The sequence below is a fragment of the Leuresthes tenuis genome, unplaced genomic scaffold (genome assembly GCF_036924035.1).
Source record: "Leuresthes tenuis unplaced genomic scaffold, fLeuTen1.0.hap1 SCAF_3, whole genome shotgun sequence".
NCBI classification, from domain to species: Eukaryota; Metazoa; Chordata; class Actinopteri; order Atheriniformes; family Atherinopsidae; genus Leuresthes; species Leuresthes tenuis.
In genome coordinates, this window is record NW_027325357.1 from 18,569,437 (window position 1) to 18,583,998 (window position 14,562).

At 40.1% G+C, this 14,562-nt stretch overlaps 1 protein-coding gene across 2 annotated transcripts in view; it reads right to left on the minus strand.

The window, feature by feature from the left end:
- Positions 1–14,562, minus strand: part of LOC140303515 (zinc finger protein 385A-like) — a 33,329-nt gene that overhangs the window by 8,187 nt on the left and 10,580 nt on the right. For both annotated transcript variants that reach the window (XM_072382288.1, XM_072382289.1), the window contains exons 2-3: positions 8,321–8,466; positions 4,899–5,009 (exon numbers count right to left, since the gene is read on the minus strand). In XM_072382288.1, coding sequence (XP_072238389.1) covers positions 4,899–5,009; positions 8,321–8,466 — 257 coding nt within the window. The remainder of the gene's footprint in view (positions 1–4,898; positions 5,010–8,320; positions 8,467–14,562) is intronic.

Below are 14,562 nucleotides of genomic sequence, written 5' to 3' on the forward strand. Positions count from 1 at the left end.
GCCGTTGGATGTAAATCGTGAGGCGCTGAACTATCCAGTATGAGTATACCTCTAGGAAATACTCTTGTGTTGCTCTTCAACTCCAAATATACTGTATATGTGCATGCCAGCATCAATGAAATCAAAGGAAAGAGTGAGGTGTTAGTGCACAGATATAGTCCATGTAAGCTCCTTAAAGCAGTAATACAAGATTGTGTATGTGATTTTATGTGCATGTGTATACACAAGCAAAAACCTTCTGGAGTTGGATATATTTCATTGTATCAATAACATGGCTTAGAGACCCACATAAGGCGCGTGACAGGTACATGTTGGGGGCTCTAAGGAAGAGGGACGACTGAGACGTGTCCAGGATGCCTCTGTAAGCCTGCGGTATTAACTGCCAATGATAGTTACCCATATAGCCCTCATCCTGATTGGTGATGACAGATAGGCAGATATAGCTCTGCCCATGTAACACAACCCCTCTGGCTGCTGCTCCCGCAGCCCTGCAATTAGGTTAGGAGACGAAGGCCTGTGAATCAACACACAAACGACAGCAGGGAACTCGGAAAGGAGAAATATCCAGTTTTCTACCTTGTCCTTGCAATCCAGACAATCCATAAACTTTCTGAAACTTTTTTTCTACTTGAGTTTTTACACTTTTAACACTTTTACTGTTCTTATGACCCTCAATGTTAACGTCATTGGTCATAATAAAAATCAATTCAAGCATAATTCTTTTCATTAGAATGAATGGATTTGAGGGGCTGCACGGTGGTGTGGTGTTTAGCACCGTCACCTCACAGCAAGAGGGTTCCAGGTTCAATCCCTGCCTAGGGCCCTTCTGTGTGGAGTTTGCATGTTCTCCCTGTGTATGCGTGGGTTCTCTCCAGGTACTCCAGCTTCCTCCCACCATCCAAAAACATGCATGTCAGGTTAATTGGTGACTCCAAATTGTCCTTAGGAGTGAGTGTGAGCGTGCATGATTGTTTGTCTCTATGTGGCCCTGTGATGGACTGGCGACTTGTCCAGGGTGTACCTTGCCTTTTGCCCCATGACTGCTGGGATAGGCTCCAGCCCACCCGCGACCCAATTGACGGTATAGAAAATGGATGGATGAATGGATTTGAAATGAAAAAGGTTTAACATTACAAGTTACTCTGTTAAAATTAGTACTTATCTATTTTACCATCTATCAAAGTGATTTAATTCAGTTGAGTATTTCTTTTTAGAAATATCTAAACTTAGCAGTAAAACCTTTTACAGTGAAAATGTTTCCTATGAGCTGCAGACATGTTCTCGGATTTGACATGGATCATTTCACTGTTGACAGTATTTCCGCAGCTGTTAAAAAAGTTTTCCACTGTATAAAAAAGCCTTTTTCTGATTTCCATCACTGACAGGCATCCAACCTGCCTGACTGTTTTTTGGGTTACGGGCATTGGAAAGTTGAATTGCGTGCTGGATTTGATTAGCCAACAAGTGCTGTGTTCTATCTCTCTTTTTGTGGTAATGCTGATGATATATAAATATGGTCAAATATGCATTTAGTTCAGTGTAGTGTGTGAAATGGACTGTTAGAAGCTACCGACAGAGCCATGGAAAGTAGGATTTGAATGAATGAAGAAGCAGAAACGGATTTAAGGAAAGAATGAGAGCAAGTGAATGTTCATAAAATCCTTTTCTTCCCTAAGCAGGGTGTGCTTTGATGTTTTATCTATGAAGCGACAAAGGCACAGAAAGCTGATAGAGCTGGTCGAGCAGCCAAATCTACTATACAGAGGACAAGCAGCAACGACAGGAGGAGGGGGTGGATTGAAGCTTGAGAGCAGGAGAGAAGGAGATGGTACGCACTATGGAACCTCACATAAGGAGAAGCAGGGACATAAAAACTGACAAGGAAAATGAAAATGGAAAGTTTCTTTACAGACAGGGGGTGGTAATGAAACATGTGTTGCCTGAGGAGAACAAGAAGAGGGTGGAAGAAAGAGGGAGAGGTGTCAAGTGTGCTACAGCAGTAGTGACGATGGCTAATGCAGCATGGTGTGACGTCAGCCTTGCAGCAGAGCTGAGCTGAACACTGGCAGGCTAATCTGTCCTCTGTGGCCTGCAATGGATTGCAGTGGTATAATGACAACATGTGGGGAAAAAGTGAAGCAGCAGGGAGAAACACCTGCCTCTTAGCACCGACCATTAACCAATCTGCCTCTTTCACTTTGACTACCAGCTTCTTATATCAATAAGAAAGACATGGTGATAATAATCCTTAATATCTAAATATCTAAAGAATGAATTAGCCCAATGAAAAGTGTTTATTTCCCTCAACACTGCAGCCAATACAGCATGAGTAAGCCAAGTAGTGCTCTGTAAGCAGAGCATCCCTTCATTATTAAAGAATGTCCATCATGCTTTAGTTCCTAGTCTCTCAGGTTACTGTGGAAAGTGCTGTAGAGCTGCAGCAGACCAGATGCACGCTGTGGCTCACAAGTACAACAGCCGGTAGGCCAAACAGGTGTCCGAGTATTAGACTTCTCACCATGTAACACATGCACAAAACGAGCAAAGACACATTCTTCATACATACACACTGAGTAAACTCACATGCGTTAGGAATATAGATATGTTCAAGAGAATAAAAAAAAGATCATGTGAGAACATGTAGGTCTGAGCAGAAGAGATATAATCGTGTGGCCCTTCACATTGAACAGGGCAGTGTTACACAGGTTTCAGATTACCTCTTTCTAGCCTGTGTCCTTTACACACCACTGCATTTAAAGTGCAAATATTTAGCACTCAAGCAGTGGAATATTTTTAGCCAGGCATGTACATCAGGCTTTTGTTTGATTTCTGCTCATGTTTAGGTTAGAGGTTACGGCGGAAGGTCATAAACACCAGGCTTTTTCCATCTGTCAGAGGCCTTTCAACTTTGAATCATCATTCAAATTAAACGTCATTGTTTTGTTGTACATCAGGACACTCTTCTTGTTATTTCAGAAAGTAGACACATATTTTTGATGATAATGCCACAAGTTGCACAAATGCAAATGATCATACCGGTAGTTTGAATATAACAACGACATTTTACTGAAACATGCTTGCCACTTCCTGGTTGAGATTAGGCGATAACATTGGTTTAGAGTTAGAAATTGAAAGCACTTGATCAGGATTAGAAAACGGTCATAGTTAGGGATTGGATACGTTGTTTGTACAAGGTGACTGTTACCCCTTGTTATCTGCATGGACACCATTTTTACAATTCCCATGTAGTTGTTCACATGACCACTAGAGGCAGCGTGATCTCAGAGCATAAGTATAGTTAATTTAGCCTGACGACAATCCATAGTATTTGGATGGAGGACGTTCACCCCAAAAATGTTGTTACCATTCAAAAAAATTTGTAAAATTCTTAATCTGAATTCATAATTTGAAGAAAAGTAGTATAAAACCATTCAAACATTTAATGCCCCTGTACATATACATACACTCACCACCCACTTTGAAAGGCCCAGTATGTGCCTTAGAGCATGTCAGTCATGTCAGTAAGTTGTTTTTGGATGCTCCCGTTATGAGTTATTTGCTTTTCAGCTTCACTTAACACTACTTGCTTTTTAATGGGGACACTCAAATTATTCCTCTAAAGTTACATGACTTTTTTTTAGGCCTCTTTTATTTCAGACCCCCTGCCTCGTGCTGGCAAGGCGTTGCCTGTCAAGAGTAAAATGCAGAAAATGTGCTTGATCAGCTTTGAAATAGCCAAGAGGAAGAGTTGAGGTCCATCCTCCTGCTTCACACCAACGCTCACACAAATCTTACAACTGTCCATTAAAACCTCATCGGGGTGGACCCACTGTGTAAACCAGGCTGAGATTTAAAGACCTGATACATATTTCCCGGGGCTGACATATTCTCTAATCTATCAACATATCTGCAAACCCAATTTACTGTAAAAAAAAAAGCATTTTTGCAAATTCTCAGGAGCTTCCCTTGCTGTCCTTCTGTATTGTTTGTTGAGAAGCAAACTTCTCTCACAAAATATCCCATAGAAACTTCTACCAGACATCACAGTGTCAGTTAAGCAAACAGGGACGTCTATATTTCTGCCCCCACCCTTCTGTTGTAACAAGCTAAAATTGGAGTTGAGAAACTGTGAACCGACTTTTCACCTGCTCCAGTCAAGAACACTGAGTCCAGATCATTCACTTTTTTGGACATGATTTAACACGTGCAGAGTGCAGGTGCAGGGCCCTTGCAGGGCCTTTAGTATCAGCGAGATCACTTTACATAGATATCCTCACATGCTCTACTTAACCAGATTATCGTCCTGTAAATCTGCTTCTCATAATTACAGCTACACCAGTCAAACTAAATGGCATTGTAGCCGATTATTATCTACGACACTCTGCCTCTCCACGGTGCTCTTTTTTTATACCCATTAATAGTACTGATCTGTTGCTAATCAATCTAAGTTGTTGCAACAAGTTCTTCCAGCTGTTTCTTTTTAAAAACTACTTGCTTTTACATTAATTTGTAATCTCAACTTTTTGTGACATGTTGCAGTCATCAAATTCAAAATGAGCCAATATTTTTCACCATGTGGTAAACACTGTCCTATGTTCTATTTGTCTTGAATAAACTATTGGTTTATGATATTTGAAAGTTTCTATATTTCTTTTTTTGGAATTAGGATTGTACATAGGGAAATAACTGAGGAGCCAGAATATTTGTGTAATTAATGCAGTCACTGATTTGTTAGCTAGATATACTAATGGCTGGCGTCACTAATTCAACAGCCTAATGCTTATTCAAACTGCGCAATACAGAAAACTGATGTTTGTGGTGTGGATTTATCAAGTACAAAGTTCACCAAATTTACCCACAAAGCCCACTCTTCATTTCAACTGTTTTGGTTTTCATACCTCCGAGTTGAAGCGTATTTGACAGACGTTGCAGGAGATTATTGGCCTCTTTGTTTTCACCATAGGTGGCCCGAAGGTGTGCGTCATAACAGCCTTCTGGACAGGGTCCATCTGAGAAGAGAAAACCCAGAGCCCGCATCAAAGATTCAGCAGCACATGAGAAATTCAGACTGCAGTGTTTCTCCAATCTGCTGAGCGCTGAAAGGTTCAGCTGAGTAAACTTGGACAAGCGAGAAAGCTGTTGAAGAAAAAGTACAGGTGAATGATAGAAGGAGCCGCTAAAGCAGGGATGATGCTGGGACATATAAAAGAGAAGGTTTGAATTGAAGAGGGAGCTATGATTGATGTAGACAGGAAGGTGCATGTTTTCTCAGCAGCAGCTGGTGCAGCTGCCTGCGCCTGGATTCTTGGTTGCAGTTCAAATGCCTTATTTCATGCTTGGTTTAGATAGGCCTAATTACAGACTCCCTATCTCAGAGAATTCCTGTTGTTGTGTTTTGCAAAACCTATTTTTCTTTATCATCTTATGAAAACCACCGTATTCGATGAAACAATACAGTAAATTTGTTGTGTAAGATAATAGGTACATTGCATTTTTGATAAGATCTTGTTGAGAGTGACAACAGTGGAATAAAAGAGTAATGGGAAAACGTAATATCAATTTCATAAGCCAAATTAAGACCTTGAACTACAACAGCCAGCCTTGTTCCAGTTCAAGCACAGATATATACCATGTTATTGTCTTACAGAAGGATTACTGCTTCATTTTTAGACAACCCCAGTGACTTGTATGAGCTCTCTGACCCACTGGAAGGCTTCAAAAACCAAAGTGCTGGGTGTTGCCTTCATTAAACAGTCAAAAGTACACTGTAGTTTAATTCAGCCTCTCATCTCAAACTCAGACTGAATGCATGTTACCTAATGAGACCATTTACGCTACTAAGCTTAAGGCACTGTGGGACGTGTAAGTGGTCTGAAAACCCTGCTTACCCAAGGTGAGAAATATCACTAGATTCGAGCCTCCTACCGTCCCCCCACCGTCTTTTCTCTTCAATTTCCCTTTCTCTTGTTCTGTGTTTTTCATGTGGAGACCTGTATCCCCATCTAGATTTGTCTGTTTATATGTGCCCATTTTTTTCATGAGTGTTTTGCATGTGTACAAATGGCAGGTAAAAACTAGCAACCGGGTCCCACTGTCCAGTCTGTGTCTTACTGGTGCCTGTAGTCCAGCATGTTGAACTCCCTGGTGTCCCGTCACTGTGTCTCTTGCCGCCTTTCTATGGCCACCTGTTCTCATCAGGCTCTCCGTCTGTGCATCTGTCTCTGCTGCTACGACCTCATTAACTTACTATTCCACTTTCTGTCTCCTTTTTCACTTCCTCCTCCCTCATACAGAACAATAGGGCTTTTGTGGTCATACTGTGTATGCATTCTTTCCACATCTCTGGCAACAATAATGTTCTATTCCTCAGTTGTGCCATATGTTTTTTTTAACATACGTTGCTTTTTTATTCTTAAGAATTCAGTCCAGGTGAATTCATGACACCTCTGCTTGCAGATGGTGTGCTTTTACAAACACAGATCCCAAACAGAAAAAGAATCTGCGTTGCACTTTTTAAACAAGGAAGCTGGAAGAAGAAAGTTAGAAGTTAGCCACTTCTTATTGATTTCAAAGACTTCTTAAATGCTCTTATGTGTCAATAGTGTTTTTTTAATAGGTGATGTCAGACTAAATAATTTTCTGAAAAAAAAATGTCACTTAAGTATCTAATTATTTCACACAGTCTTACAACAAAACAGGAAATAATTATGTAAACTTAATCCACTGATTTGTGTCCACAGACAGTTTTCACCATTATTCACTTATCTTATTTATTTTTGTGCTAAAAACAGGGAGAATCATAGTATCGGCACATTTATGATATAGTCACAACAGAACTGTTGTCTCACATTTGATAAGCAATAAAGTCTGTTTTTGGAAGGTTGTAAGGTCGGATTGTGGAGCTACACACAAGACCATCAGGCAAAAGAACTAAGCTTGACTTTGCTCCCAACTGCTGAGGTTTTAAAGTAACATTACTTTAGATTTAATTTTTGGATTTAGTCTCTGTTTTTGTAACTCATTTACACATTACAAACTATTTGGTTGGGACAAGGCTTTGAAAATTGACAGTCAGCAACGTTGTCAGACACATAATAGACAGTACTGAACTTCTGGCTTTATATGAAGACTGTTTTTGCATTGGTTTGTCAATAACCTTGTCCTCCATTGTTAATGTGCCGTTTAAGCAACATTGCATTTCCAGCAGCACACTATTTACATTGCGTCCTGTCCCCTGTGCAGTCTAGGCATCAGTCAGGAGTCTTTCCAATTATGAGAATGCATCTCACACATTCATACTTATGAGAGGGTAACTGTGAACAGTGTCCCAACCTGATAATGGCCAAACCTCATGCTAGAAAATGGCTCAAACCTTGAAAAAAAGCTTGCTTCAGACTCATCTAAGAAAGAAAGACTGTTCTAGCACAACTGGTCCAAAGAATTCTCCTCCTACGCAGTGTTTCATTGTGCTGGTTATCTCTTAGAGCAAGAAATCGGTGTATATATATGAAAAAGTATATGAAAATTGGTTATAAATCTGGACACACAGAAAGATATCTGCATAACTTACAGAACTCCAAACAGGAATATAACCATGTTTAAAAAAACAATAATACCAGTAATTGAAGGTTTTCGCCAGTTTGACCTTCTCTGTGTCCTTTAACGTCCTGCAGCCTCTAAAGCAAAGCCTGAGAGTCCCCGTTTCTTTTGAATAATGGTTTATAGGGAGCTGTGACCGTCCATCACCAGCAGACAGCACTATTGTATACTTCTGTGAATTGTTCTTGTGCATAGAAAGAGTGATTTGAATGTGGCAACGCTAAATGTCCTCGATAAAGAGAGAATGAATGATAAACCTGCGGAGGGGTCATTATGCCTGAGCGCATGCAGATGAGCTGACTGATAGAGTGTGTGTGTTTGTTTGTGCATCCGTGTTTGTGACCATGCTGACCTTCACATGAAACCTAATCTAGAAATGAGAAGGAGCCAAGAAAATGCTGACTGCGGAGAACACGGCCTGTGCCATTTATTCAATTGATTAGCTGTAACTCATTTTATTGCGGTGAACTACTCGGCTGGGCATTTTCTCAATTATGCTGAAACTCACTGTGCTGGGTAAAAAGCAAACAACTGTCACATAATCATTTCAGATTACACAACATAAATCCCTATCACTTTATCACTTGTCTTCTTCACTCATGAGGCAGCAATATGAGGCTCAGCTGAATACCAACTGAGTCTGCTGCTTTGCAAAACAAAGAGATAACAAATCCCAGGCACTGTGCACAAAAACCTGTTCACGAGCTGTGTGAACACTCACTGTGTTAAAGTTGTGGAAGAGGCCGATGCTTGCCGGATGAGGCGATTCCAGGGGAAACTGGAGGAAGGGCTTCATGTCAAGGGGGGATGGGATGACAGGTGGGCTCCTGAGGAAGGCAGGGACCGGCCCTGGTCGGTTTACACTTCCTGTTGTAGATAAATAAGAAAAGGGACATTAGATATCTAAGAGATTAGAAAAGATGAAAAAACAGAAATCCTACCGAATAATACACCTGAACAAGTTTTATTAGGAATAATGCACAAGTGAGATCACACATGCAAGTAACATGAATACAGCAACAAAGTATATTCATGAAGGAATAGTACATTACAGTAAGAATGCTCACTGTAAACATAACTTAGATGAGATAATATTGCTGATTATGTCAGTGCTTTAAATATGGAGTCCCTAAATTGAAGAGTAATAATGACACAAAGAGGTTTGTAAACTGTAAACTGGCCTATTTATCATAATATCATTGAATTTCAAGTGGGACCTGCAGACAGTGCGGCAGGCCATGGTGCGACAGACATAAGAGGAACAGTTGCTTGTAAAAAATAATATAGATAAAGAACAGCAGCTGGTTGGGTGCAGAATGTAAATGTAACAGTGTAATTTCTCTATTATTTTCAGCTTGTCTGTATTTCTATTTTACATTCTAACAACTTTAACACAAGACATGACATTTGAATAAGCTAACATCAGGGGTGTTGGTGGATTTATTAAACGCCATACACAGCCAGTTTTGCAGCACTGAATTGTTTCTTACCTAATATTCTAAGCTGAACAGCTGATAGCTGCAGCTTCTTATTTCCAATCCAGTACAGCCATGGAGAATTACATGAAGGACTTATTTAGAGGTGGTGTCAGTCCTGTGATCTAAATCGTATATGTTCGTGAGCATTTCCCAAAATGTTGAAACTGTTGCTTTAAAGCTGAATATTGTATAAAAACATGTACTTGCTGTAAATAAGTTTTGACTCCAGCAGGTCATTTTTTTTTCCTTGGCGGTTTTAAAAAAAAAATCTACCACTCTACTGTATTTTAAACCCACACCATCATCCTCTGTGTACTTTTCCAGAGTTGAGTCTCACTCCTCACCCACACCTCTCCTCTCTCTGCTCCTCTTGCTCACTTTACTCTCAGTAGTAGCTCAGCGGCAGTGAATGCCTGCTCTTGAGGAGTCTGCTGTGATGGGCAGGAGGGCTAAGCTCCTTAAACCCCACAGCTGGGGTGCTGCAGATATCAGTCTTTTCTTCATCTCTCCCTCTCCCTCTCCCTCTCTCTCTCTCTCTCTCTCTCTTTCTCTCTCTCTCTCTCTCCCTCTCTCTCTCTCTCTCTCTCTCTCTCTCTCTCTCTCTCTCTCTCTCTCTCTCTCTCTCTCTCACCAAGCAGAGTTTTCTATTTTCATTTCATGGGCCCTTACTCAGTCTGCCTGCCTCTGCATCCTTCATCTGCACTCTCTCCAGCAGCAGTACTTCTGTTTAGTTGATCCTCATCATCTTCTTTCTCTTTTGCACTCTCCATTTCACATCTGCTTCCCACGCTTATTCTTCTGCTTATAATAACATCAGCAGACAAAAATTTGTATAAACTTTTCTCCTGTGATTATTATCCTTTATTTCTGCCTCTTTGTGATGACTGCTCAGTTTTGTTAAATTTGTAAAGAGGAGATAGTCACTTGTCAAAACGAGGAGGAGAGGAAAACAGCTGCAGAGGTTCCTTTCAGTGACAGCAGGGTAGTCACAAATAATATGCTGTCAGGATTAGAAAAAGATGGAGGGGAAACTCTTCTTCTGTCACATGACATTTCAGTTCTTTGGGGAGGTTGTCAATTGTGAGTGGATTCTTTTGCATGTGACGCATTGCCAAAGTCAATGTCCATCAAACAACCACAGAAAGGTTTGTTTGTTAGAGATAGCTAGATAGATAGCTAGATAGCTAGATAGATAACTAGATAGCTAGATAGCTAGATAGCTAGATAGCTAGATAGCTAGATAGATAGATAGATAGATAGATAGATAGATAGATAGATAGATAGATAGATAGATAGATAGATAGATAGATAGATAAATAGATACATTTCACATATATACATACATACATACATACATACATACATACATACATACATACATACATATAAATAATATCAATAAAATGGAATGAAGACATACATTAATACACAAAGGTTTATGTTTATTCACATGACTCCAACATGCTCAGTTATGTATCTGTTAATTCCTGAAATTCAACATTGCCACCAACATAATCAGGATTTTTCCTCACATCCGTAATCAAAAGAATCGATAAAACATTTGAAAAAGTGTCTTAGATGCAATTAAACTCGTGGTCAACAAAGCGAATAGTGGGCTAATAATGTCTTAGCTGTGTGGAGTGGCATTGGTATCATCTGTGTTTCCTCTTAGGTTAGTGAAGCATATTCCTGACACGCTTCTGGTAAATCTGCAGCTCATTTTACGCTACATTACAACTGAAAGGTCAAAGCACATCTTCTATAATAAATCTCTATTTACAATGCAGACACTTACAGCAGAGTGATGTCTTTAAAGTTGGCACACATTATTTTCAGTGTCACATTCTGCACCATCCCATGGCTACTCAGTATGGTATGTGAGTGTGACAGCAGCATCCCCTAACCTACCCTCCTCCAGAGTGATTTACAATGACATCAGATAAGTGAATGCTGTGACTCTTCAGGAGCAACCATGCTGGGAGGGAGAGCATTGATTGGACACATTCTGAGGAGCGTTAAAGTGTTAAAGAGCTGCCAAACTCAATAAATCCAGGCCCCAATATCTACAGCTCCTTCCCTCCACTGAGATGAACAGGCAGCTCTGTCATTTTACTGACTTTTTTTTTCTAATGCAAATGTTTGGGTGATAAAAAGATCAATGCCTGTGTAATAGCTTATTGAATTTTTGTGTAGATTGTGATAGAGGGGTAGTTGAGCAAAAATGGAGAGACATTGCGGGAAAAACAGAGAACCAGAGATAGAATTCTATTGTCTAGATTTCACTAAACACATCATGTGCACACACAGGCATGCACAGAACTGTGTGATGTAACTAAGGCCTCTCAAATTGGCAATTCATTTAGCCAATTTAGGTTTAATGATCATAGAGGTAATGTCAATGTCAGTGACGTCCTGGGAGCCTCTCTGTATTCCTTGTCCACCTCCCTCTTTGTGCTCCGTGATGGTAGCAGGTGGGAAGGGGACAAAAGACAGTGTGACATGCTGTTTTCCAAAAAAAAATCAGACGAGAGGCAGAAACACTGCAGGGTTTCCAAAAGAAATAACAAAAAAAAAAGGAAAAAAGTGATGCCATCTTTAGTTCCAGGCCCGTTAGCTCAACAGAACTACGCTTGGCGCATGATTCCATCTCTGTCACATCTGCATTTAAATAGCCTACTGTGCACAGATGACTCTGAAATGAGTATCTGTGGTAGATTAGCCTTCATTACCAAACACACCCGTTACAATCGCTGCAGCAGAGAGATACAACTATGTGGTGGCAGTGTGTCTGTTAACCAGAAAACCACTACATGGCATTTTGAATTGTCTTCCCTACAGATTTGTATACAGAGCAATGTGACAGAGTTGAACCCATATTTGGTGGCAGATGGCACCATTTGTATGCTTTTGATTTATGACTCCTGTTTCTAGTTTTGCGGTAGGAACGCCGAGCTGTTCGTTGCCACATTTTGACAGAGTTGATGTTATACTCCCTCCTCTGCAAAATATACTCTCTAAATCATTTCTCACGTCTAATTCTCAGTAAATGCATTGCAGCTGTGTGTGAGGGTCTAACCATTTGCAGCGCTAATTTTGCCATGATTGTGGGGGGAAGATGGCTCTGTCTTAGTGTCGCATACTGCTGCTGCAAAGGACTGAGCATGAAATCCAATTTACTGCAGCACAGCTTACCCTCAAGTTAAAGGCTGCTATTTCAGCCAAGGAGGGGGGCAGACGACAGCATGTGCACACACAGTCAAACATAACAACCTTTGTAGTCTGATTGAATGATGCTCTAAAAGGAATAAGTTGTAGGTTCAGTGTTGATTAATATCATGTTGGTCTCCGTGAGTTTTGAACAGTGAGAAAAGGGCTTTGTGAAGAGAGGACTGAGTGTTGGTAAAGGAGAACATGGTTGATTTCAGCCTTCACTTTGTTTTAATGATAGCTGCTTTGCACTTCAGTCACCAGACTTAATGCTGCCTCCCAAAGAACTCTCAAAAGTCCTCTTTCACTATAAATTTTTAGATATCCCTTTTTCAGCTCGACTCTTTGATTTAATGTACTATTTGTGATTAACAAAGACGTTTTTCCAATGCTCTCCTCAGAACAATTACAGAAAGGTACAGTAGGAGATTTCTTGTTTCGACTTTTTCCTAACTGAAAGTCTCTCATGAGAAATTCCCTGTTTTTTCATTAGGTCTGAATCTGGAACATCATAATGTTAGAAAAAAAAACAGATTTGCAAGGAATAGGAGATGACAAGAGGAGCTTGGTGACACATGATGACGTGGGGCTGAGAGTATGGAGTCAACTGGGTGAGCGAAAAGAGGTCTGGGTGAGGAAGGGGACATGAAGTGGAAAGAGAAGGAAACTGGAGGAGGGGGGAGGGAGCTGCATGTTTTGAGGTGAGTCCAAGGTGACCAGAGGAGGTAAAGAGCGCTGTTAACCTGCAGGTTAATGTACACAGCAAAGGCCATCTGTTTTGATGGCAGTCGCACTCCATGCAGCTGAGCTACAACATGCCACGTATCTGTTAAAACACCATGGTAACATTGTCAAAGGGGAGAAACAGCCAACATAGCTGTCAAACCTCTCTTGTCACATTCGCAATGTCACACAGGTATGAACAGTTTTGTGTTATTTTGTTGCTTTCCTTGTGGACTACCTTTACAAAATTTCCCTTTTAGGGTCGGCATCAAACCAAGTTGATTTCATACACAAAACGTTTTGCCAGCTTAGTGCATGGAGGTATTTATCCTTAAGCTTTTATCCATACTGCCACAAATAACCAGAGCAGCAATCTCAGATTTTCCAGATTCTATTAGTTTTCTAAAACAAGTTATTCATTAATTGATATGATCGCATATGTTTTTTTCATACCATTAAATACAACCCAATATGGCCTCCATAAAGTACTGCCCCTCCGATGAAACTCATGTAAGCATCTCCTTCATTAGGCAACTCACCACTCGCAGGTATTTTCTTTCAAGACCATAAAATCCCTCATAGGCAAGTAGGAAGGAGGTTGGATGGCTCAATAACGTGCAGCACTTGCAATTATTCATGTGTTCATGACACAAATTCAAGATCAACATATGATTCTCTTAATTTCTGATTTAAGTTCAATTAATAACACAACAATATATTACAAAACCACTTTTGACACTTACTGGTTAGGTTTAGTCAATAGCTTCACTTGGTTAGGGTTGGAAATCAAAACTACTTAGTTAGGATTAAAAACGATGAAAGCTAGGACTAAGATACATTATTTTTACAAAGTGACTACAATAGCCACTGTCATGGATGGCAATTGTTACTGCTTATGTAGAGTCGCTCCCATGGCCACAAGAGGTTGCACATGAATTGTAAAGTATTTGGTTGGACTGTCTTGTTTCGTTCAAAAGACACCAACATTGTACCTGATATTGTGTTGCTGATGCTATTTAGGTTTTGGATTTTTTTCCACTGCTAATGTGCCAACAGATAGGTAGCAACAGTCACTGACCGGTGGGAGCTTCAGGGCCAGTATTTTATTTTTCAATAAAAATCTTTATTTTTCTTTCTATTTTACGCTCCGAAGTAGACCCATAAAGTTTGACGGTACACAAAGCTGTATGTTCAAGCTGAAATATCTGAAGGATGTCTTCTCAAAAAGAACATCAGCATTGAGGAACAAGAAGAAATGAGAAGGAAAGGAGCCCATATTTGTGGGATGATTTTTACCATGAAAGATTGCGGTTTCTCTCTCCTTTAACAACCAGGCAATAAATATAGTTTTTCATATAGTTCATATAGTTCATGTAGTTTTCATATAGTTTTCGTATAGTTCTTTTTTTTAATTGCACCTTATGCACCAGTGAGTTGTTGCATGGAAACATGCACTCAGTAGGTGATCAGATAAAATCACCTTTCACAGGCAGATGCTGTCTAATGAAATAAATTATCTACTCCCGGTTGGTGGAAAAGTATGTGCACACTTTAC